This window comes from Caretta caretta, chromosome 11 (assembly GCF_965140235.1).
Source record: "Caretta caretta isolate rCarCar2 chromosome 11, rCarCar1.hap1, whole genome shotgun sequence".
Classification (NCBI taxonomy): Eukaryota; Metazoa; Chordata; order Testudines; family Cheloniidae; genus Caretta; species Caretta caretta.
In genome coordinates this window covers 22,847,193-22,873,575 of record NC_134216.1, presented here as the reverse complement: position 1 = coordinate 22,873,575, position 26,383 = coordinate 22,847,193, and the positions used below count along the sequence as shown (strand labels likewise).

The 26,383-nt window shown below is 41.9% G+C and overlaps 1 protein-coding gene across 8 annotated transcripts in view; it reads right to left on the bottom strand.

The window, feature by feature from the left end:
- KYNU (kynureninase) overlaps positions 1-26,383 on the bottom strand; it is a 181,539-nt gene that overhangs the window by 96,851 nt on the left and 58,305 nt on the right. For 5 of the 8 annotated variants that reach the window (XR_012664351.1, XR_012664350.1, XR_012664349.1 and 2 more), the window contains exons 1-2: positions 8,730-8,818; positions 1,040-1,229 (exon numbers count right to left, since the gene is read on the bottom strand). Coding sequence is in view for 5 of the 8 variants with exons in the window: in XM_048869828.2 (XP_048725785.1) it covers positions 1,040-1,229; positions 8,730-8,747 (208 nt within the window). In the remaining 3 variants the exon portion in view is untranslated. Of the gene's footprint in view, positions 1-1,039; positions 1,230-7,519; positions 7,750-8,729; positions 8,819-9,959; positions 10,024-26,383 lie in introns of those variants that run through there. The other 3 variants (XM_048869829.2, XM_048869830.2, XM_075117814.1) reach the window with 3 other exon arrangements.

Genomic DNA, 26,383 nt, shown 5'->3' with positions numbered 1-26,383 from the left:
TCGATCTTTAGCTATACGTTTGTCACTCATTTCTGCTTTAGCTGGTCCCAAGCCTGACATTCAAATGCTACACATCTCTGTCTATAATTCAGAGTCCTTTCATAGAAGTGAGAAAATAATACAAAAAAATTAAATAGTTATTTTATTCTTCAATTACTCACTTGAATTTAAGTATTAGCATTCTTTCTTTTTTAGCATCACACCTTTGCTTCCTATGTGTATCTATCAATGTGTATGCTGGCAGGATTGTTTGACAAAACAGGGAATATTAATTGAATATTGTAAAAATGTTGATAAAAAGAGACTTTTCAGTGTATAATTATGAGTTTTCACATAAGAAACCTGATTCTAATACTTACGTTGACACAATCAGTGGAACAGAAACACATTGTGACTATCCAATCAAAACAGTTTAAATTTCTAGTGCTCACAACGAGTTGTTTACAAGCAAACTTCAGACCAAAAAATTATTCAGATATTTAGTGATTAATTTTGAATTACTATATTTGGGAAAGTCTTGCTCTATTTGCAGACAATTCATGAACAGAAAAAGAGGAGCAATTGTTCAAATAAATGGTTCGTACTGATTTACTTGCCCACATCAATCTTTATTCTTAAGAGATAGCCCTGTATATTTCCCTTAAGATCCTGTATTAATTTCCTCTTAAGTCCTAACAATAAAGTATTATATACTCTAACATAACATATATACGGTCTCTTCCATTACCACTAGATAAAAATTCTTTTGCCTATAATTTTCAATCAGTCACTATATTGTTCAAAGAAGCTGACTGACAGCATAAGCATTATGTAAGTACTATATTTTCACATTCAATTCAGGATGGGAATGAGAGCATAAAGTATTCTGTGCCAGAATAAGCTAATGGATTGATTTAGCAACACTGAGGATGTACTGTGCTCAGATATGTCTGCAATTGCTCCATTTTCTTATAGGTGACAATTTCCAAAGATTATGGAAAAGTTTTGAAAAAACATATGCAGAAGATGTAAAACTCCCCAATAGAAGTATGATTCTCACTTGGAGGTAGATCCTTGACTTTTGGAATATGGAAACATTCACGGAGGTGTTTCAGTTCATCTTCTTCATCTAAGTGCAAAGCAAGTTTCTGATCCACTGGATTGCATCCTAGCTGCGAGGCAGTTTGCTCTAAAACAGTCACTGGGAACCCATGAGAAGATGAATCCATTTTCCAGTCATTCAATTTCACCTTAAAATGAAAAACATCATAGTTTAAATTCTACAGGATACATATTCATTAAGGGCTGATAAGAGACCACTAATGCTGCTTTAGTTGACATTGAAGATTTATTTTATTCCAAGCTTTTATAAAGTGAAATATTTCAATGGGATGGCAAACTACACTTGATCAATTCAAGCATTTACAAGACAACATATTGCTGTAGCCCCAAATACAGATACAGTGCTGTTTCCTCTTTAAATTATATCAGCAGCTTCTAAATTCTACCACTGAACTGACAGCGGTAACAAGTTCTAGAGTGTCATTCACATTTGCAGAACTCAAAGCCAGGGACAGCATTATTATTGTATTGTTTCTTCAATCTGTGTTCTGAAAGAGAGCACGTGTGTAGCTGCATTTGAAGTTGTTTTCCAGTCTGTGCAATCTTCAAACACTTTCAGCTTTTTCACTTACTGAAATAAATAAATAAAATATAATGAAAGTGAGAGAAAGAAAAAGGAAACACTGATGGCAGACAAAGGCATGATTGGAAGTGTTGTTTTCTAGAACAGGATTTGAAATGATATTTCACTCTTACTAGACCACATAACAGTTTGTGTTTAACATTATACTTGCTCTGCACTGAGAAAGAGGGGGGAAAACACAGGCCAAGCAGTCAATGTGATAGACCATATTTTCCAGAGTATGCAAACCACAAATGCAACATCTGCAAACCCACTAGTCTTCACATGAAAAACAGAGAGACCTAGAGGTGAAGTGTTTGGAGCATAAAAAACTACCCTTAATACATTTTTGATACATTTTCACAGGCTTATTTGAAAATTTGGCCTAACAGATTTTTTGTCAAAGAATATTTGCCTTTGAAGTACTTTTTTGTGAATTAACTATTATGTACTTTATGGGCCAGTTCTTACTGAACCCCTGCTATGTTCTGCAGCACAAGGAGCACTTGGAAAAACTGACTTAATCAGCTAGTTGGGCATTGGCCCAGTTTAAAGAAATCTCCAGGCAGCTAGAATGCACTCTACGTCACCCCCTTTAACAGCCCAAAGGAAAGGCTTCTATCAATTACACACTAGACCAGATCAGCTCTGAGAATTAGGGAAAGAAAACTGGTTTAAAGCCACCTTTCCCCAACCCCTCCAGCTGTACCAAGCAGAACTCTGGTGCAATTGAGAACTGGGCCTATATTCTTCCACTCTTCTTATCTACATATACCTCCAGTAAAAATTATTCTACCATAGAGTAATATGGCCAAATAACCTCCTGCAAATTCCTTGCTTTATTGATCTGGCTTTATTGTTCCATAAACCTACGGCTACTATAGTGAAAGGGGTCATATTAGATAGATAGATAGATAGATAGGTAGATAGATAGATAGATAGATAGATAGATAGATAGATAGATAGAAACTCAGCCAGACACAAAATCAATACAAATGAAATCTTATAGTCACAGTGCACCATGTGGATGCTAGAGGGGATCCACAAAGGCACTCAAGTGCCTAAGTCTGGGGTTTAGGAGCTTAAGGCCCAGTTTTGGCTTCACTGTGATCCATAAAACTGCTGCCAAATGCTGTAGGCACCTAAACTCACTTGGTGCCTAAGTTTTTAGGGTAAAAATTCCCCAGGCACTTGTGTTTCTACTCTGGGCATACACCCTGTTGCCTTACTTTAGGTGTCACAGTGCCTAAGAACCAGAACATTTCACAAGCTGGGGAAGATAGACATTCGGCCACCTAGGCTGTCTGCAGGGCCCAATCAGGTAGCTGTGCTAAGGCTGCCTATGGCTCGGGTCCCATTCAAAATCTGGCCAGAGGATGAGGTGGTAATATAACTGTTAGTCTAGTAGTTAGAACACTTGCCTAGGATGTGGGAGACAGAAGCTCAATTCCTGATTCTCTGCCCGAGGTGGAGGGGAGGGGACAGGATTTGAACAGGGGTCCCCCTCTGTCATAAATATAAAGGGAAGGGTAACCACCTTTCTGTATACAGTGCTATAAAATTCCTCCTGTCCAGAGGCAAACCCCTTTCACCTGTAAAGGGTAAAGAAGCTAAGGTAACCTAGCTGGCACCTGACCCAAATGATCAACGAGAGGACAAGATACTTTCAAATCTGGAGGGGGTGGGGGGGAGAACAAAGGGTTTGTCTGTCTGTGTGATGCTTTTGCCGGGAACAGATAAGAAAGGCAGCCTCAGAACTTCTGTTAAGTTAGTAAGTAATCTAGCTAGAAATGCATTAGATTTCCTTTTGTTTAATGGCTGATAAAATAAGCTGTGCTGGATGGAATGTATATTCCTGTTTTTGTGTCTCTTTGTAACTTAAGGTTTTGCCGAGAGGGATTCTCTATGTTTTGAATCTGATTACCCTGTAAAATATTTACCATCCTGATTTTACAGAGGTGATTCTTTTACCTTTTCTTTAATTAAAATTCTTCTTTTAAGAACCTGATTGATTTTTCAGTGTTCTTAAGATCCAAGGGTTTGGGTCTGTGTTCACCAGTACAAACTGGTGAAGATTCTTATCAAGCCTTCCCCAGGAAAGGGGGTGTAGGGCTTGGGGGGATTTTGGGGGAAGATGTCTCCAAGTGGGCTCTTTCCCTGGTCTTTGTTTAAAACGCTTGGTGGTGACAGCATACTGTTCAAGGACAAGGCAAAGGACCTTGGGAAAGTTTTAACCTAAACTGGTAAGAATAAGCTTAAGGGTTCTTGCATGCAGGTCCCCACATCTGTACCCTAGAGTTTGGAGTGGGGAAGGAACCTTGACACCCTCCTCTCAGAAGAAGTGGTTCCTCAATTTCTCCTGTTGATGCTGTTCCACTGTGGATAAATAATGAAAATGTTTGGAGCAGGGGGACTGGACCCAGGATCTCCCACCTCCCAAGTGGATGCCCTAAGTACTGGGCAACAGAATCATTCTCACACTCTCTGGTCCAATGATTGTCCTTTTGTGGATTCATACTTAAATGGGTTAGAAAGAACAAGAATTATTTGGTGGCACAGTGGTTAGGGCACCCACCTGGGAGATAGGAGATCCCAAGTCCAGTCCCACTTTCATTATTTACCCACACTGGAACAACTTCAACAGGAGACGCTGAGGGAACCACAGGTCAGAATATCTTATAGCTCAGTGATTAGAGCACTTGACTGAAAAAATAGGAAACCCCAGTTTAAGCCCTTTTGTCAGAGGAGGGAATTGACCCAGGATCTCCTACCTCTTTGGCAAGTGTTCTAGCCACTGGGCTGTAAGCAGGCACTGCCTGCTGTGGTTGACTTGTGTAAAGTGAGGCAGGCATGTAACTCATTCTGCAAGAAACAGCTTAGGCTCCTAAGCCCTCTGACTCCAGGAACAGGGTTCCCATTCATGGATCGCTAAGCGGAGATAGGTGCTTTCATCCAGGCTGCAGGAAGGCACCTATCTGAGACAGCAGTGGGGTTTAGCAAACACACCTCTCGTCAGCATCTGCCAATGACTAGCTTAGGCTGCTCCCCACCTAGAATTCTGCCTTGTGTGGATCACATTCTAAGGTGTCTCAGTCTTTGTGGATCACAGTGGCACTGAGACCACTTAGAGAGAGAGAGATACAATGAGTCTGGTCTACAGCCTTAGCTAAAAGGCAGTTGGGAGTGGATGTGTCATTACACAAAGTAAAACTATTTCCCCATGTTTATTCCCCCCCTACTGTTCCTCACACGTTCTTGTCAACTGCTGGAAATGACCCACCTTGATTATCACTACAAAAGGTTTTTTTTTTCTCTCCTGCTGGTAATAGCTCACCTTACCTGATCACTCTTGTTACAGAGTGTATGGTAACACCCATTGCTTCATGTTCTCTGTGTATACAAAATCTCCCCACTGTATTTTCCACTGCATGCATCCAATGAAGTGAGCTGTAGCTCACAAAAGCTTATGCTCAAATAAATTTGTTAGTCTCTAAGGTGCCACCAGTACTTCTTTTCTTCAGACACCACTGAGTCCCATAGGGAAGCCCTAGGAGGCAGCTGTAATTTAGGTGTCTGGGGCAGGTCTAAATTACACCAGGGGCCTCCTCTCCAGGCCTAATGTGATTTAAAACCACCTTACACCCCCACCTACCTCTTTTCTCCTAGGCTGCGAGGTCTGTTCTTCCCCTCTCAGAGGCACAGTATAAAATCTCACCCTTAGCCTTACTATTTGCTATTTTTAAATAAGGCCTATATATGCCCAATAGTTATCACCCTGAATTAATGACCACTGTACTTCAGATGACTATCATTTGCCTGACAAGCAAATATCATTACTCCCACCCCCTACTTGAGGCATGATCCAAAGCCCATAGAAATAAAAGTGAGTCTTTCTATTAAGTCCAGTAGAGTTTGGATAAGGTCCTTTGTCCCCTGTCAATGCTGCATTTTGCTATATCTGATCAATGACTTCCATTTATTAAGATTCTTATTTATATCAAGTTTTGACAGCAAATAAAAAAACCCACAAATATCTAGATGCTATAAATGAATAATAACTGTTTGCAAGTATGTGATGTGTCATAAACATTATAAAATAGGATAAAACTACCAAAATAAAATCAATCAAAATCCCATTGAGGAATGAAATCCCAGAAACCCAGAGTTCCTGAGACCAGAATGAGTAAACGTTTGTGTCTTTGGAATAGGAGTTAGGCTTGCTGGATGCTAAACCATGAAAGCCTGTGCAGCCTTTATGGTATAATTGAGCATCCTAATTGCTGCTGAACAGAGCCATGCAATTATTCCATACAATTCTCAACATTGGATTTGTTATATCCTATCTGATATTTATTGACAATTTTGTAAACACTGTTTTACCCAATTATTGACAGCTAACTGAAAAAAATATGTGCTGTATTCCTCTCCAGTTGAAATTGAGAGACCCATTAATGCAAAAGCCTCATCCTTCCTTGATGAATTCACTTCAGAATTCTGTCAAAATGGGGCAAGTTTTCACTAACTGAAACAAAAATGATCAGAACAAGGCTAATTTTTTTAAATTTAGTTGCGGTGATGTGATTTCCTCCTCTACTTTTGCTCCTTCAGCTTTCTGATGCCTATTTGGCTTTCTAGAGACAGCATTTATTTTTTATAACAGAAAAGAAGTGATGTTTCTCATGGAACTGGGGTTACTGCCTGGCTGGTATTTGACTGGCCTGGTCAGCTTTTTTATGGATTTGCCAGTAGACAAAAAAAATAATTTAATCTGCCCCGGGGGGGGGGGGGTGAGAGGGTGGTTCAAGTTTGTCTAAAGATTTGCAATATTATCACAATACACAAAGATATCTAATATTAAAAGTTTCTGTGTCCAGCTAAAATGCTGCAGTGTTCAGACTTCCACAGTTTAAGCACTAATAGATCAAAACTGTTGAAAATACAGCAGCTGTCTGCCCACCAACACACAAGTGCACCACGCATGTGTGATAGAGGATTTGAGTCACGCCAGAGTGAGGAGACATCGAAGGCATATTAAATCATGGAAGAATAGAGCGACAGTGCGAGTGATCCTACTACACCCCTGGGGGAAAAAAAAAAAAACTCACATCAGAAACTGCCCATTCAATGACAACAGGCTAAAACGAAACAGCCTGCAAAGACCGGCTGGCAAAATTTGCTGATGAAACAAAAGCCCGTTTGTTATCATTGATGTTATCAGTCTTATCTATACATGTTCTCTCTCTGGATACTATAACTGGGCTGTTGCATAGCTGCTTTGTGGTTGGGGGTTAGGGTTGGAGTGCAAGCTAGTTTCAAAACGGTGAACTTGATTGTACATAGACCAGTACTTGCACTATTCAGTCCTGCATTGCTCACACTTGTGACTACTGATGCTTCTGATTATGGACTTGGGGCTGTCTTCACACAACTTCATGAGGAGAACACAGAGAGGACTGTGGCATTTGCTTCAAGGACACTAAGTAACGCTGAGAAAAAATATTCTACAGTCATTATATAGTCTTTCAGCACAAATATCAGTTTTATCCTTGCATTTTCCATTTTAAAGCTACAAAACAAACATAAATGCCACTAATAGCAGTGTGGATATTTCTCTTTTGCCATTTATACATAGTTTACTAACTGAAAAAAAAATCTCAATGAGGAAATATTAACAAACCATCCTATCAAACTTACAGGGAAAGGAACTTTAGGTTAAGAACTATAATTTGATTATTTTTAGATCAATTTTATACTATTTTATAGTTCTATTCTCTGCCTATATAATTGTATCATCATATCTTCATTATTCAACTGTCCCCCAATATTTTCCTAAAATGTTCAGAGCTGATTACTCACGGTACTTTCCGCCTGACACGCTGCTGCCACAAGGCATGAGTCTTTACTTAAAGTTGAATCAGTAACGTCTTAAAAGAGGTTATCACATGAAGAAAATTTGTTCTGCTTTCTGCCCTCTAATAGCAGTTCACCAGGCTGCCGAAGGTAGTTTAACCCATAGAACTTTGATCTTTTCCAGGCTGCTGGCCAAATAAATGTTTAAGAGGGTCATATGCACGCAATATAAATCCGTAGTCTCAAGGGTTAAAGACACCAGCTGAAAGCACCAATAGCATGACTACATGTGGTAAAGGACTAAAGAACTACAGACCTGCAGCCTTTAAAAAAACAAAGTTAAGTACAAGAGTCTGACCTAGCAACTCTTGGTCATGTTAGTAATTCTTATTCATATGAGTACAGTTTTCAAGATCCGTCCCTAAAAATGCAAGCCAAAGCAATTTGCTTTCTAAATTTACATCATCCTAACAGGGTTTTCAAAATACTGCATTAAATTCAAGTAAGTTACAGAACTATTAGCAATGGAAAAAATTCTAAATATAATATTCACAGCATGACTGCAACAATATAAAGACTGGAATTAATTAATTGGAATTAATTTGCAAACTGGATATAATTAACTTAGGCTTGAATAAAGACTGGGAGTGGATGGGTCGTTACACAAAGTAGAACTATTTCCCCATGTTTATTTCCCCCCCACTGTTCCTCAGACCTTCTTGTCAACTGCTGGAAATGGCCCACCTTGATTATCACTACAAAAGGTTCCCTCCCTCCCTCTCTCTCCTGCTGGTAATAACTCACTTTACCTGATCACTCTTGTTACAGTGTGTATGGTAACACCCATTTTTTCATGTTCTCTGTGCCTATAAATCTCCCCACTGTATTTTCCACTGCAGGCATCCGATGAAGTGAGCTGTAGCTCACAAAAGCTTATGCTCAAATAAATTTGTTAGTCTCTAAGGTGCCACAAGTCCTCCTTTTCTTTTTGCTAATATAAAGACAAACAGTCAGTAAACATATAATTATATAATTAAATAAGTTACACAGTACAGTGTCACATCTGCAGCAAGAGAATGTGACAGACTGGAATTACAACAAACTCAGTTACTTAAAGTAACTTAGGCACATATTGACCTTAACATCAAACACTGACACAGTGTTAAAAGTAATTTCACAAAGCTCATCTTTCTACTCCATAGTAAAACTACATTACCCTGCAGTTAGCAGCCATTTCAGACAAAGAATGAGGAAGTTCTTAAACATGCAAACAACACTGTGGTAAGAACAGCTTTTTCCACAGACCTGTGTTTTCTATGTAAAGACTAAACAACACTGTCTCTGAACACGTGACCATCTGCAGTTAACTAGAAGTCAGATACATGAAACTTATACCTCTGAACACAGCAAAATTGAATGCAACACTAAAAAAAAAAAACCCAAAAAACAAACAAAAAAACTATAAGCAATTTAACTTTCTCTCAAGTAGAGATACATTAATGGATCTTTGCTATCAGATTAGGGTGTGTTTACATTTGGTGCTGGGAATAGAGTGTAGCCACAGCCATAGCTAAAAGTAGAATGTAGCTTCAGTGGTGCAAGTAGCTAGTCACACTGTTCCCTCTAAGCTGTGCGCGTGTGCACGCACACAGATCCTAAACCCTGCGCACACTGCAAAACACCGCGCGCACAAAAATTTGCACAGAAGCAAACAATTTGCACAGAAGACATTTTTTTGCGCACACGGCCTGTCAAAAATTAGAGGGAACATTACCTAGCGACCCTGAGGTACATGCCTATTAGCTGGGCCCCTGCTGTCACTCTAGCCACACTCTGTTTTTAGCATACTAGCTGGGTCATAGCTAGTGTGGGTATGTCTCCTTCAGCTAGGATTTACATCCCCAGCTCCGAATGTAGACATACCTTTAGTGAACATCATAAACCAAATTCTCTTGCCAGACCTGAGGAGAAGGGGATAGACATTTGACTAGACATAACACTCAATTATGCAACCCTTGCTCACACTGAGCAGCACTTAATCACTTGAGTGGTGCAACTGAAATAAATATTTTAACTGGCTGTTAGAAAGGGGATAGAAGTTAGAAAGTGCAGCAGGACTAGTCAAATTAAAAAACAAACAACCTGGGAGATGGGTGAGTAAAACAGATGAATAAATATAGGTAGCCTACAACCAAGAGTCAGCAGCCTTAGTACGGATGGTGGCAGATGGATAAGCAGTATGAAGTGCAATTTACATAATATGGATATCTAGTAGCGTATATATTTTAATTTTTATGTTTGTCAAAATTCAGTCACTTTGTGGTAGATGAAAATGAAAAGCATTAGCAATTGTTTGTCTATTAAGCCTCTGATGTGTCAGCTAAAAGGGGCCCTGGATTGGCCCTATGTGAATTAAGACATATTTACCTCCATCCATCTCACTCACCATATGTGTCTTGGGTCTTTGTGTGGTGTTTAGCAGTCACTCAGAGACAAGCTGCTGGACAGAGATATGCTTCATTCAGTACCTCAGCTTCAATTGCCTCTGTGTTAAATATCTTAAAAAGTACAGTCCCCACAACTTCCTTTCCCAGCCAAATTTAACAACCATGAACAATCAACATTTATATAAATACAGACCTTCAAATATTTATAACCACCCTACTAATTACATTTACTAACGATATTCTATTAGTCTCTGAGGTACCTTGTACTCTCTCTTGATATCTCCCTTGAGATATCAATACAACTGTTGTCAGGAGGCAGTAAGTCAATTTGTTCTGATGGTTTCATGTCCTAGGACTTATCTGTCTTAACCTGTTTTGGTTGGTCCCTTTCTCAGAACTATTCAGGCAAAAGTGAAGGCTCAGTGCTTCTTATTCTCGCACTAAAATAAAAAATAACATTACCTTCTGTCTGTCTTCCTTTTTACTGGCATTCATTGCTGGCAGATAGAGAATGAATCACTGTTTGAACTTCCACTGGTTGCCTTTCACATTTCCAGAGAGCGTCAGCTCCAGTGGAGATTTTAACTTCTCTGTTCTTCCACTCAGGCTATTTTCTTAATTTCTTTTTCATCATGGTACCTTGGGGCATTCAGTAATCACAGACAAAGTGCTTGACAAATCTGCTTCATTCAGTGTCTCAGTTCCAACAGCCTCTGAGTAACATAACTTTAGCTTCTTAAAGTTACAGTACCACACTCCACATATCCAGGAAAACCCTTGTTTAGAGCTTGTCTAGTTCTTGTTAACGTGAAAGCAGGCTCATGCTCCAAACGGTGGGAGAGAGGTCTTGTTATATGGGAAGAGAGGAGAGCACCTCTGCTGTTGTTGAAGAGTCCATCCATCCATTAATATGAACAGGATGAGGTTGGGCTCAGGCCATTGAAAGCCCAGTGTTAGGAAGCAAATGCAAGCAACACTGGAGGCAACTGGGCTGGATATGTTATGAAGATCAACCCCAGTAAGAGCAACCAGAGGAGGAAACTAGGTCAACTAAAGCTCACTGTTAAGAAATGAGATGTTGGAGTGGAGGTGTTTGGGGAGAAACATGGTTATGTTTAGGTACGTATTTAGATGATTAAGTGGTTGGGTGCAGGGCTATGTATGACCATATAGGTAGGCTAGGACTAAGGATGCTGCAGAACGAGAACATCTCTGAATAGCAGATTTCCAGGCTCATTTTTAGGACCATAGGGTGCTCAGCACTGCTATACCAGGCACTGTGACCCAAGGCCAGTGGTGTGCCATGACTGCTGCTTGTTAATACCATTCAGAATTGTCTCATTGTTGCCTTCCTCTACACTTCTGTTTGTTTTACCCATCTGTCATCTCCTCTTATATTAAGACTCTAAGCTGTTTAGGGCAGATGAAGTCTTTTCATTATGTGTGCACTGCACCTAGATCAATGGGAACCTTGTTTCATTATTGGGGCCTCCAGGTCATACTGCAATACAGCCAATCAACCACAGTGCCCCCACCATAATACTGATATAAAAAATGTATACAACATTTTTCTCCCAATCCTACCTAGAGAATAAATATTTTTTAAAACCCCTGTTCAAATACATAAGAAAAAGAAATGAGATTATCCAATAACGTGGCTATTTTGATACTGTGTTCCAGGGCATGTAGTTCATGGAAGTAGCATATTTTGCCCTGTTACAGCTACCACCAATCACGCTTATTGCTGGAAGACTCTACAGTGCATGTGTCATAAATATAAAGGGAAGGGTAACCACCTTTCTGTATACAATGCTATAAAATCCCTCCTGGTCACAGGCAAAATCCTTTCACCTAAAAAGGGTTAAGAAGCTAACGTACCTGACCCAAAATGACCAACGAGGGAACAAGATACTTTCAAATCTGGAGCAGGGAAAAAATTTTGTCTGTCTGTGTGATACCTTTGCTGGGAACAGGTCAAGGATGCAAGCCTTCCAACTCCTGTAAAGTTAGAAAGTAATCTAGCTAGAAAATGCATTAGGTTTTCTTTGTGTTTTGGCTTGTAAAATTTGCTGTGCTGGAGGAAATGTGTATTCCTGTTTTTGTGTCTTTTTGTAACTTAAGGTTTTGCCGAGAGGGATTCTCTATGTTTTGAATCTGATTACCCTGTAAAGTATTTACCATCCTGATTTTACAGAGGTGATTCTTTTACCTTTTCTTTAATTAAAATTCTTCTTTTAAGAACCTGATTGATTTTTCAGTGTTCTTAAGATCCAAGGGTTTGGGTCTGTGTTCACCTGTACCAATTGGTGAGGATAATATTATTAAGCCTTCCCCAGGGAAGAGGCTGTAGGGGGGATATGGGAGGGGGGAAGAAGACTCCAAGTGGTCTCTTTCCCTGTTCTTTGTTTAAATCGCTTGGTGATGGCAGCATACTGTTCAAGGACAAGGCAAAGTTTGTACCTTGGGGAAGTTTTTAACCTAAGCTGGTAAGAATAAGCTTAGGGGGTCTTTCATGCAGGTCCCCACATCTGTACCCTAGAGTTCAGAGTGGGGAAGGAACCTTGACAGCATGTGTGTGCAAATGATGGTTAAATTAACCAAACACATTTAGCTGTAATAAAGACCAAGTCTTGTATCTTTCTAGAAGGCTGATGAAGGCCTTTCGGCAGCAGAACTGGTCTGGTTCATCCACTCAAAGGGGAATGGGGAAGCTGTGCAGACAGTGCTCTACCTTTATACAACTTGATTCTGTTGTCTCTGCTTGGGAAGACTAAACATTTTCAGAACATTCAGCTCAGAGTCTCACATCAAGATTAATTGACCAAATCATCCACAGATGTCATCCCAAGGCACAGCGAACTTCAACACCTCAAGCTAAATGGCAGCAACTGCCTAGTAAATTCTAGTGTAAAATCTTTTCTCTTTCTCCACTGAGTTTGTTATTCCTGTTTTGTTCCTTCCAAAAGTCCTTTGAGACCTCCCTTCCTCCAGAGTTCCAGGCACATTAAAATCCCTAGTAACTCATGGCTACTGGAGGGGTTTCACCTGCTCCCGCTTAATCCAGAAGTCTGGCCCTTGAGTATCCTCAAGTACAGGGTTATGTTTTAACCTCTTGCAGGAATAGGCTGGATCAAGTCTACACCTTCATGTCAATTTACAGGTAATAGCTCATCCTGCTTCTGTCAGATTCTAATTTTGGCACTGAGTAAATCTGTGAAATTGTCAGATCTTCATTCCATTTTACTTGACCATGTGTTGTAGAAATCAGGCAAGGTACTAACAAACTTCAACAGGACTTTGTTTTTAAAGTGGAAACCTCTTTACCAAGCTGCTGCTGCACCCGCAGGAGCTCTCACTCAGCCTCCTCAACTCCTCCCCCCTCCTTCCTGTCCTTTCAGACTCCCAACAGCCAGTGCTCCCAGTTCTAATAATTACAAGCAGCATCTAAACACCACATTCCCTCCTCTCTTAAGAAACTCTCCCAATTCAAATAAACATTGTTGTTCTCACCACAGGAACAAATATGAAACAAGACACTATACTGTTGGCAGAAATATTACACTGAAAACACTGTAGATGTTACATAACATAGTCCCTCATCCAGATAGGTGGTTGTCTGGGTCTGACAGGCTGTCTCTCAAACCCCGGTTCCAGTGCAATGTCTTGTTGTGTTGATACTACGGTGAAGTCTTCCAATGCAGAGTGGGTGTTGGCATAATCTCCTCTTGGTGCATAGGCAGGTGCAAGATAAGAAACATTCTATACCCACCCATCAGAAAGTCGATAGGTGTAAGATCCCTTCTTCTCTATGATTTTAAGAGGAGCTGTGAATTTATGGTCCCCTTTGCGTAAAATTCCAGGTTTTCATATTCTAACGAAGGAACCACAGTCAAACTTTGGTTCCTTAGCACCCCACCGCTTGTCTGTGAAAGTCTTATATTTTGCTTGGTTCTGTTCAACTGATTTCTCACATCATCCTCGGTTGGGGGCTCAGGTCATACCTTTAACAATCCAGCAATGTTTAGTTTAGTATTCATTTGTTTCCCATGCAGTAACTCTGCGGGTGATCTTTGCGTTGTGGCATGTCGTGTAGCCCAGTATGCTTGCAAGAAATCAGTATTCAGAGTAACAGCTGTGTTAGTCTGTATTCGCAAAAAGAAAAGGAGTACTATGCCACTAGTACTCCTTTTCTTTTTAAGAAATCAGTAGTGAATGTTATCCATAATCACCCTTCCAGTTTAGCCGTTTGCAAACTTTCTTTCAAACTTCTGTTAAACCGTTCTATTTCCTCATTGGCTTGAAGATAATATAGGGATGCCCTTCTGTGTAAAATGCTCCTCTCTGCTAGAAAAGTTTCAAACTCCAGGGAAGTAAATTGACTACCATTATCTGAAACCAGTTCTTTGGGGTTACCTTCCCTGCTAAAAATTGAAGAAAGGAACTTAATTACTGTAGCAGAAGAGATTTTCAATGTAAACGCTACCTCAGGCCATTTACTGAAATACTTGTTAAAGTGATGGCATAACGGCAGTCAATTGGAGCAGTATCAAAGGGTCCTACAATGTCAATTGCTACTTTTTCCCATGCAGATTCAGGAAGAGGAACAGGCTGTGATGGAGGGGTACATGTCACTGCTGTCATATCATGCATTTGGCAAGTGACACAGGATTTTATGAGTGCTTCTGATTGAGAGTCCATCCCTGGCCACCAATACGGATCCCGTAGTCGGTGTTTGGTTTTGACAATTCCTTGATGAGTATCGTGTGCCAGGTGTAGGAGTTTTGACTGTAATTCTTCTGGCACAAGTAGCCGGTGTGTACCTCGTAGCACACAGCCATCAAGCAAAGAAAGTTCATCCCGAACTCTAAAATCAGAGAGCAAAACTGGGTCAAGGTTTAGGGTGACTGGGCCATCTCTTTGTCAGAAATTCCCATAGTTTTTGTTGAATTGGACAAGCTAAACAAGCAGCTTGAAATTGTTCTCTTGTAACTGCAGTAAGAGTGCTTGTAATAAGTGCAACTACTACATCCTCATCCTCCGGTGGACCATCTGGTGAAGGCAAAGGCAGGCGAGAAAGGCAATCAGCTACCACATTTTGGTTTCCAGGCTTATATTCCAGTTCAAAATTGAAAAAGAGTAGTCTTGCAGACCATCTAGCAATACGATATCCTGCTCTTCCCAGTCCTTTTGTGGTGAGCAACATTGTCAAAGGGCTGTGGTCTGTGCACAACTTGAACGTGCGGCCCCACAGGTAAGTTCTCAATTTTTCAGTAGCCCAGACAAAAGCAAGTGCTTCTTTTTCAACTGTAGAATATTTTCTCTCAGCATTACTTAGTGTCCTTGAAACAAATGACACAGTCCTCTCTGTGTTCTCCTCATGAAGTTGTGTGAGGACAGCCCCAAGTCCATAATCAGAAGCATCAGTTGTCACAAGTGTGGGCAATGCAGGACTGAATAGTGGAAGTACTGGACTATGTACAATCAAGTCTTTCACCATTTTGAAACTAGCTTGTGCATCCATTGTCCACACTAAGGCTGAACTTCTCCGTAGTAATTCTCATAACAGTTCAATGACAGAAGCATAATTGGGAATGAATTTTGCATACCAGGAGGTAAGACCCAAGAAGGAACGTAAGGTTTGCAAATCTGTTGGAGGAGGAACATTTGTAATTGCCAGGATACGATCTGGATCAGGTTTTAGTCCAGCCTGTGAAATTGTATGTCCCAGAAAGGAGAGTTCAGTTTGTCTAAATTTGCATTTGGACCAATTGAGCTTGAGGCCTGCTTTGCTGATGCAGTTTAGCACAGACTGCAGGTTATTGTCATGCTCCTCAGAAGTATTTCCAAATACGATAATATCATCCAGATAGCACTGAACTCCATGTTGATTCTTCAGAATCAATTATACCATTTTTGGAAGGCACTTGGGGCAGATGTGAGATGTATGGAACACGTTTAAAACGAAATGGTCTCTCATGTGTAATAAAGCTGTGAGGTCTCTGCTATCTTCATACAACATAACCTGGTGGTATGCACTCTGCAAATCAAGAGTAGAAAACATCTTTGCTCCACGGAGTTCTGCAAATACTTCTTCTATGTGAGGAAGAGGATGGCTGTCAATCACAATAGCTCTATTTGGCTCCCTTAAGTCCACACAAAGATTAATGCCTCCACCCTTCTTCTGCGTCACTACTATAGGTGAAACCCATTCCGAGGAGTCAATCCCTTCAATAATGTCTTTTTGAACAAGTTTTCTAAGTTCCTCTGAAACAGCTTCCCTGACTGAAAATGGTAAGCACCGTAACTTCTGTCATACAGGCATCACATGATTCCGCATTTTAACTTTATGCAGAAACCCATAAGCACAGCTGAGTTTCTCCTCAACCTGGTGTTGGGTCCCAGCTGAAACCGGTGTGTGTACTGCAAGAGTACATTTGCTGAGGAGGATCAATTCATCCATTAACTACCCTGAGATTTAAAGCAGCCAATAAATCTCTGCCAAGGTCAGGAGTGCCTTTGTGGACAATGTAGAACTCTGCAGTTACACAGCAATCACCAAAAGTAAGTATTGCTGGCAGGCAGACATGTACTGAAATATGGTTTTTCAAATAGCACACCAAGTGAAGTTTGGGTTCAGTAAGAGGCACATCTTTAAAGTAATTCAAAGAGATGGAATCAGGTAGTATAGATACTGCTGAGACAGTGGCCAACATTAGCTGAATAGGGTGTGATTTGCCTGAGGGTATGGTGGAAACATTTACAGTGCACTTTATTTGTTCTGGAATATGTGCAGTAGTGATTTTGTCCATGCACAGCACGGTAACATCTGGTATTGTAACTCCATGCATCTGTTGATTGAATTGGCTTCTGTGACATACTTCAGCAAAATGCCCAATCTTTTTGCAATGATTGCACTGAGCTACTTTTGCTGCACATCCTGTGTAGCTTGCAAGGTGTTGTGGGGATCCACAGCGAAAGCATGATTTTTCTGTATTTTGAATTTGCTGATTCAGTGGTTTTCCATTAGTTTTCCTCTTGTAATTGTTTATCTGCAGTGATAGTGAACTTTTCTGCAAAGGAGTCGCAGCCTGGACTGAGCCTTCTGTATCCATGCTCATTATTTTGGCTTCAGCTGTAGCTGACTCAATCTGAGTAGCAATGGTTATTGCTTTTTCTAGTGTAAGTTGTGGTTCTAGACGTAAGCATTCTCTTACATGAAGCATGATTGTTTTCTCAATGAGCTGGTCTCTAATCATCTCATCTGCCATATTCCCAAAGTCACAAGTTACAATCAGACTCCTCAGGGAAGCAATTTCAATTCCCAGTTTCAATGAAGTCACACAAATGAGGGTCATTCTTCTCAGTTGCCAGCATTATAGTCTCCCCTGGTTTCTGCTCACACTGGCGAAATCTGTAGCGATTAGCTACTACATTCACTTTTGGCACAAAAAAGTTCTTTAATGCAGTGAGTGCAGTCTCATATTTATTGTCTGCAAGGGGAAAAGTGTAAAACATATGCTGCCCTTCTGCTCCAAGGCAGTGGATTAGCAGAGCACACTTTCTTACTTCAGAAATCTCTGTAGTACTGATTGCAAGCAGATAATTCTCAAACATATGGATCCAGGCAGTAAAAGCAATTGGAGGCTCACCTGGGCTTTGTAAAAAGGGTGCGGGTGGGTTCAGAGACAGAAGATCCATCCTCGTCGCAAAAATGTTGTAGCAACTAGGCAAGGTACTAACAAACTTCAATAGGATTTTATTTTTAAAGTGGAAACCTCTTTACCAAGCTGCTGCTGCACTCATGGGAGCTGGCACTCAGCCTCCTCAACTCCTCCTCCCTCCTTCCTCTTTCCTGTCCTTTCAGACCCCCAACAGCCAGTGCTCCCAGTTCTAATAATTACAAGCAGCATCTAAACACCACACCATGTTCCCCTCTCCCTCATGCTTTCTCCTGACTTCTCTCCATAGTTATGATCCTTCCTTCTAAATTTATACAACAGCATTGAAGTAGCTCCTGTGAAACTCACTGCCCTTTTGATGGCCAAACTGAGCTTCCAGAATCTTCTTGCTTGTTTGACACACTTTTCCCTTCTTTTCTCTTCATTTGAGTTTTCAAATGTGGGTTCCTCCACCCATCATGTAACCTACAGCTGTCCTCTTCTCTCTTCATGCTTCTGTACAGTTGTCATTTTCATTCCCTTATCAGCCTTTAAGCTAGTATTAGTGGTTCAAGGTCCATTTTTCAAGTACAGTATGTTAGAAAAATAAGTAGAAATAAGAAACTCAGAACCTATAGGTTTGTATACAGTAGTAGTTGGGAGAATCTCTGACCATGCATTAGCATTGGTGGTACCGACAGTGGGATGATAATAAAAAAAAAAGTGTTCAGGTGTTTTACCTCTGTGTCACCTAGAACTACTCCAGACAAGGGTATTTAAACAAGAATGGTTACAATGCCTGAGCCCTGTCTATACTAGTGCTCCCAGTCTGGATAATCTCAATGGAGCTGCAACAGTGGTAGAGCAATGCTAGGATAGATGCAGCCTATGGGTATCCCAGTGAACTAGCAAAGGGCTGCCTTCTGATACCCTTTTGATCTGCTTAAAGCAACAATATTCAACAGAATTATACAAATATTCCATCTGGAGCAATGAGGAGTTGGCCACTGGAAAGTTCCCTGCTGCAAAGGACAACTTATTGCTGCTCATTATCTTGATTTATTGCAGAGGAATAGGGGACTTTTCACATATTTTTACATTTTAGTGGATATTTGTAGTACTCTATAGCAAGGGGACAACCCAGGCATTTGGAAATCCAGTGAGCTTTCTTTTACTCACCCATTTTCGCTAGTAAGTCTGACCCACCAAATACATAGCAGCAGTTGAGGTGCTAATGAGGGGTAAACTTTATTTCTAGGCCACTAGAGACACTGTGAACAAAGAAACCCTTGATGATATCCTTTTACAGTCACAGAGATTTTAACTGCCGCTTAGCATACTTAGGCTACGTCTATGCTTGCAGCTGGGTTGTGATTCCCAGCCCGTGCCGACATACTCACATTTGCGCTCATCAAGCTGGTGCGCTGAAAATAGTGGCATAGCCACGGTAGCATGGGCAGTTGCAAGCAGAGGCGTGGGCTACCTGCCCCAACTACATCCCTGGTGCAGGTTTGTACTCACAAGCTAGCTCATGCCGCTGCTCCTTGTGCTATCCCAGCTACAGTACTAATTTTAGCTGGTGGGCTGAGAGCTGGCGTAAGTATGTCTAAGCAAGCCAGGAATCACAGCCCTAGTGCCAAGTGTAAATGTAGCCACAGTTTGACTTCCACATCCTAGCATGGAAATATCATTTTGGACTGGACAAAGTAAGGAAAAGGGATTGGGACAGCAGAGTCTTGGATCCACCCATTCACTCCCCCTTATTTGCCCATTCCCCATAGGTGCTGGTACTAGAGGTGTGGAAGCACCCCTAACTTGAAGTGGCTTCCATCATATACATGGTTTAACAGTTTGGTCCGATGGTCTCAGCACCTCCACTATACAAATTGTTCCAGCACCCCTGCATTTGTAACGCCGACAGACGCTAGTCGTCAGCGGGCAGGATTGAACCTGGGACCTCTGGATCTTATGTATGAGCCTCTACTGCACGAGCTAAAAGCCAGCTGGCTGTTAGTGAAGGCTGTAGAGCAGACTCATTTTATCTCTCTCTCTTTAAGTGGTCTCAATGCCACTAGATGGGACAGAACACCACACCCAGCAGTGTGTGGGTTACACATTCACCTGTATGAGGCTGTGTTTTAATGGCTTCAAAAGTTGTTTTTACAGTGAGATAATAAACATGATTATTATCTCACTGTAAGATCTTAAGTGGAGCCAAGACACTTGCAGTGTTTACCAGGAGGTAGGTAGGCAAGGTCATCACTATACAATTTGCTAGGGTTGACCCTGCCCAGGGCCGTCCCTAGCCATTTTGGTGCCCTATGCAGCCCCCCCGCCCCAGGGGGTGGGGGTGGCCCCAGGCATCCGTAGGGTGGGCAGGAGAAGGCTTGGGGGGGCATGAGGGAAACCGTCCCCCCAGCATAAGCCAGCAGCATGGAGCGGGCTGGGGCCAGGTCACTGCACATACCACCACACAGTGAGTGCAGGCCTGACCCCTGCTGCAGTTGTCAGGGGAAGGGGTGGAGTGGGGGTGGAGCAGGGGCGGGGGCTTTGGGGAAGGGGTGAAGTGGGAATGGGGCTGGGGCGGAGCACGAGTGGAAAGAGGTGGGGCTGGGGCTGGAGCAGCACGCAGCTGCATACTTTGTGTATGGGTAAGGACAGCCCTGACCCTGCCTTGTCTCGCTGTGTTTTTCCACAGGACAGTTTAAACTGCTTTAGTTATCCTTCCCCCTCCTCCCTACCCACGCACCCTTCTTTGGTCAGTGAAAAGGAGCCCTGAGACAGTGAGTAGAGGCCACTTTGTGTGTTCTCTCCCCATGCAATGTCCTGAGACACTGGTAGACCATGAATGTAAATTAGGGTACATCTTTACTGCCTACTTCCTTGCCTGGTCATGCAGGTGATAAGACAATTTTGCTTATTATTTGTCACCTGCACAAGTACAATCAGGAATGACCAAAGGAATAGGGAGCCCCTTTAGAATCAAAGCCACACTTCAATTTGTCATAGTATTTATTTGTAAACACATATACTGACATCTATACTTTCCCCTCTGAATTCTGGGAAATATGTCCCTTATCTAGATTTAGCCTTTGAGTTTCCAATAAACTCATTATGCAGTGAACTAGAAAACAAACTGGCCCGAGACTAAATGAACTCTTGCCAGTATCTGACTTCCTACAGATGTTTATAATCCTCAGATATTCCCCTTACTTGAACCAAAGATTTCAGGCAGTGACTCATCTTTCTGAGGAGCCTTATTAATATTTCCTAAGGCATTATTACACCATTATAAACCAGCTACCTCACTTGTACTTTGGGCAACCTATCAGTTTCTGGTGAGTTGCTCTAAGGAAGGTTACAGGTCTCCATAGGGATTGCATATGATCTTTGAAAAGTGCATTTCCCTTGAGCAAGTCATAAAAACTCAGAAGAGTTGCTAAAGATCACTCAAGATATATTACTGAAAGCACAATATCAAAGTGTTCATCTTATTTTATGTTACCATATATATTAAGTATATTAAAAATTTCCCTAAATACAAGGTATATTAAGTATATTGGAATAAAATGATATTTTCTAGAGAAAAGAGAAAGTATCTGTGTATCATTTAAGGCTCTCCTCAGTTCCACAGAATAAATTACCACCATTTGACACAATTGCCCCCCTCCCCCCACGGTTCAATTAACGTTATCTACTTCTGTTAATTTCTCTGGGTTATTTTATTATCTCTCCTCAGCCAAATGAAAAACAAACAAAACAAAGCTAAACTAACCTTCTGCCTCCTTCCAGTAATTTAGCCTGTTTTCCTCCTTTCAGAATATATTTATTCAGAATAAATATATCCAGGCAGCCAGGCTTCTGAAAAAAGTAGAAACAAACAATTAAACCAAAGATGGGCAAAATGCCACAGGGGAGGGGAAAAAAAAGTCATCCACTTTAGTGAAATGGGACAGAAAAATCCAGGAAGAAAGAAACTAAATGCAAATCCAAATATATATTTAGATGTGTTAGTTAAATATATATTATATATCTGTATTTTGTGCAAATACAGTTTCTACATAGCTAAACTCTTAAAGAATGCATGAAAGTTTGATGGGACAGTTAAAAAACATGTTTGAGCTTCAGAGTCCAATAAAATACTGACAGAAGTCAAAATACTAAAGCAAGCTAATTTATTTAATACTTTGTAACTAAAACAGTTTGCTAAATTGTCTTCAAATTTTGCAGAAAATTTCCCTTTAGCCTGACAAATATCAGGATTAAAATGACTTTTCTAGCCAAAGTAGTAGGCATCCTTCAGTTTCAAGAGACCATGGATATGGGCCCCTGAGAAGTGAAGAATTTACTCAGTTGGTTTTATGGCAGCCACGGCTGAAGAGATCCACTCAAGAGAGACAATCTCTGCCGTATCTGTCACATTTAAAGGCGGTGTTTTCACCCTTTGGTCTCTGCCTTCCACAAGCTCTTTTCTCCTCCGCTAAACTGGACTTCTTCCTTTTGTAACACTGGAGACTTTTGTTAAGCTCTTGTTTCCAAAGGCTGCAATCCTCAGTGTGATCCTCCCAGTTGTCCACTTCCATGTCCATTTCTTTCAAGGATGTGTGAAAGTGAGACCTCAAACAATTTTGGGCATCCTTTAGATCTTTTTCCAGATGCCAATTCACCGGAGAGGATGTCCTTTGGGATGCACTCATCATTCATTTGGCATACATGCCCAAGCCCAGCGGCGGTGTCTCTGTTTGAGGAGCGTTTGCATGCTGGATATACTGGCCTGCTTGAGCACTTGGTGACTCCGTGCCTTGAGGACAGTGTTTCTCAAATGGGGGTCCATGGGCCCCACCGATCAACTCCTCCTCCTCCCTCCCAGTGCCTCCTGCACACCGAGAAGCAGATGTTCAGTGGCATACAGGAGGTGCTGGGAGGGAGGGGGAGGAGCAGGAATGGGGCATGCTTGTGGGAGGGGGTGGAAAGAGGTGGGCCGGGTGTGTGGGGTGAGTGGCATGGGGTGAGTGGGGGCAGGGCCTGGGGCTGAGTGAGGGCCTTGCGTGTCCACGAAAAAAATTAAATCAAAAGGGGGGTCTTTGGGTTGCTAAAGTTTCAGAACCACTGCTCTAGTAGATTCCAAAAATTCAACAAAGGCAACGTATATGAAAGCTGTTGAGCCTCTTTTGATGATGAGAGTACAAGGTCCATGAAAAGTGAGCTGATAACACATGACCAATACACAAAGATCTTTGTGTGTTCTGTCAGTTTGTTGTTTTGCCATATCTGTGACATTTTATATCTCGGGAGGAGCATCCTGTAACCTCCATATTCCTCATTATATATAAATTGTGATATTGCATATAAAAGCATGCCACGTGAAGTATCAGGCAAAAAGTTATGATCTGCTGAAATACGTTGTTCTGTCTAAATATATATGTCATTAGAGCATATGAAGTTATGAGATTGTGTTGTATGGTTGTCGCTAAAACATGCTGTAAGTTGGGGAATCGGCCAGATAGTAGCTCCCCAGTAACAACAGCAAGGAAAGTAACCAACGCCCACGTGGGTGTCCAACAACCATCAATAGCCATTGTCCAGCAACACACACAACTGCATCTGGGAGCTATATTGCAATGACTCACTTGCACAATGCCATACCAGGTGAATTGCTCAGCCTTGCCTGGTGACTCAGCAATGCCCAACCGATATATCTGGACTTTTATTCTCCAAGTACATGGACTAAGTGTATAAAATAGAACACAGTGGCCCAATGCTTCACCTTTTTTCCTCGCCCCCCCCCCCCCCCCCATCTATGCTGCAAGCTACAAGGATACTCAGAAGACTGAAGACTCCAACAGAGGAGACCGGCCCACATTTCAAGGGTGAAACCTGTGTACTATGAATGGCAATGTCCAGTGGGATGAGAAAAACTGCTTAATGTAGATGTTGCACAGTCTAATAGGGTTGAGAGTTTAGATTGCATGTTTATATTTTATTTTAGTAACCATTTTGACTTTTTGCCTATCTTTTGTAGTCAATAAACTTGTATTATTGTTTATCTTTACAAAATCTGCTCAGGTTTACAAAGACTAGTATATGTCCACTTTCACATTGATGAAGTGGTGAACCAAATTAATAAATTTGCAGTGCATGTCTTGAGCAGTGCAAGACGGTATATTCCTGAGGTACAAAGCTGGGAGGATTTAGCTGGTGCCTTTCTCTGTGAGATTCATGAGTGGCTAAGGGAGCATTCATGCAATCTCGCTGGGTATGGGGCTCCACATGCAGTTGTGCTGAGTGATAACAGCACCTGGAGGGGTTTGCTGCTTGTCACTAGCAAAGCATTGTGAAGGACAGCCCAGGCTGGAGTGATGAGGGGGCACAGCAGTCCCACAGTCCCAGACTGCACTCCAGGGATCCCCTCACAGTGCTCCTGCTCAGTCTAGATATTGTTGTGGCAGCTTTTTCGATGCTGATGTTGAGCTCCGTTTCAAGTGAAAGGTTGATTGCAATAGTGGACCCCAGTGTAAGGGGGGGGAATAGTCCTGCTATTGTGGGGAACTTTCCTGGCTTCTGCACTACCCCAGTGTAGTGGGCTAACGAAAGGATCTGAGTCCTCGCTCCCACTTCCTTTTCCCACTGGCCTTCCTGCCCTTGAGGACTCCCCTTCCACTCTCCTGTCTGGCAGAGTCCTCATGACCCCAAAAAGGCTGGGCCCAGGATTCCTGGGGGGCTAGACCCCCAACCCCGCTGGGGTCACCTAGGACAGGGACTACGGTGTCCCCACTCTGGGGTACTCTCTCTGCACTGGGCACCTCTCTGACCCACTGATTATTACATACAATTTGAAGCAAATGCAAGTTATTTAATCAACAATTAATTTTAAAAAGAATAAGGGAAAATGGGAAAGGTTAAAGGAATCAACCCGCTCTGTGGCAGGGAACATCACAAACAGTGTCTCTGGAATGTCAGGGCAGTTCACAGTCTGTTCCTTGTAAGTCCCAGGCCTCCTTCTCAGGCTCTGGCTTTGCTGCAGGGATGCTGCGGGTTGGACACTCACTCTGGTGGTGGCCACACGCTCTCAGTCTCTAGGTAGCAGGACCCTTCTTCCCAGCGTTGCCATTGCCCCTGCCCTGTTGGAGTTACCAATCCCCCTTCGAGTCTGGCCAGCACAGCCTCCTGGCTGAGGCGTCTCCCTGTGCTGGGCCCGCTGCCCAGGGTCCTTCCTCGCTCTCCCCAGCTGCTCACGACACCCGGCTCCCGACTGCTCCAGCTCCACTCTGCCTTAGCTCTAACTCCACTCTGCCTGAGCATGGCTGCTGCTCTGCCTCCAGCTCCCTTGGCTGCTTCTCTGGCCCTGGTTGCTACAGCTCTCCTCCCAGGACAGGTCTGCTCTGCAGGCTGCTTCTGTGACTCTGCTCCCAGCACTAACCTGCTTCCTGGGCTGCTTTTCTGGACCCTCTCGCTCTGGTTGCTGCAGCTCTGCTCTCAGGGCAAGTCTGCTCTCTCTCTGGGCTGTGCCTCTGGCTTTGGGGCTGCAGCTCTGCTCCCAGGACAGGGTCTGCTCTCTCTGGGCTGCTTTTCTGGTCCCTCTGGATCTGGCACAGCTTTAGTACTGGGAACTAGCAACGAAAACACCCATTACTAACATTCAGTGGGGGGGCAACAGTCTCCTTACACCAGGTATTGTGTTGATCTTGGAGGGTGCTTCCTCATCTCCTTGGCACATTAGGTTTGTCTTTTTTTAGGCTTATGGTAAACTCAAAGTCTTAGCAGGCTTTGGCAAAACTGTCCATGAGGTTTTGGAGGTGGGATCTGTGTAGGTTGTCACTGCTGTGCCATCAGTGAAGAGGAGGTGTTGGATGAGGGCCTGCCGAGTCTTTGTTTTAAGCTCTATTTTAACCCCACTGTACATTGGGGTTAAAATAGAGCTTATGATGGAACCTAGTGGCAACTTATGAGGCTATTGTCAGTCAACAATGAAGTATTTTATTTATAAAATGCATATAATTTAAAAAAGTACTATTCAACTTTATTTTGAAAAAAAAAAAGAAAAAAAAAAACTTATGCCTGATGACGACAAAATATTCCAGACAAAAGCAAACCAAGCCCACAATTAATATAGTGAGTGACTGGGGAAAGCATAATAAATGAATAATTCCATTGACTAATGTGTGTTTAGCTACTCCCATCCACAAAAATAACCAATAGCCACCCTTTAATGTATTTAGGGGCCTACTGAGGTAATTAGGAGTCTTTACATTAGCTTCAATAGACTTATCAGGTCCTAAATTCCATATAGGTCATCCAGTTTCTACTTAAATACATTTATGCCACTATAATTGCAGGTTCAGTCCACCTGTTCGCAACCTCTAACAGAAAAAAATTACATATTTTGAACATATATGCCTACTTAATTAACTTGTCCCCTACTTTTAATCTGCCTGAAACTCAGATAAAACAATTCTACTGTAGCCAGTAGGTAATATACACACAGAGAGAGAGAGTTATGTCACATCTTATCATATCTCAAAAAGAAATCAAACACTTGTATTTTATTAAAACTAAAAATGATCTTTGTTTCTATCTGCAAAGTTCAGACCATTTTCAAGGGAAATTAATGAATGTTGCTAATAGCTGGATCCAAGGAGGCATTAGGAAGAGACAATCATGAGGAAAGGCAATATAACCTTTAGATGGAACAATTAGAGATCAATTATTAGTCATAGAACAGCATTCTGAAACTGCTTCTTCATTAATCAAAAATGGTCCCAAAT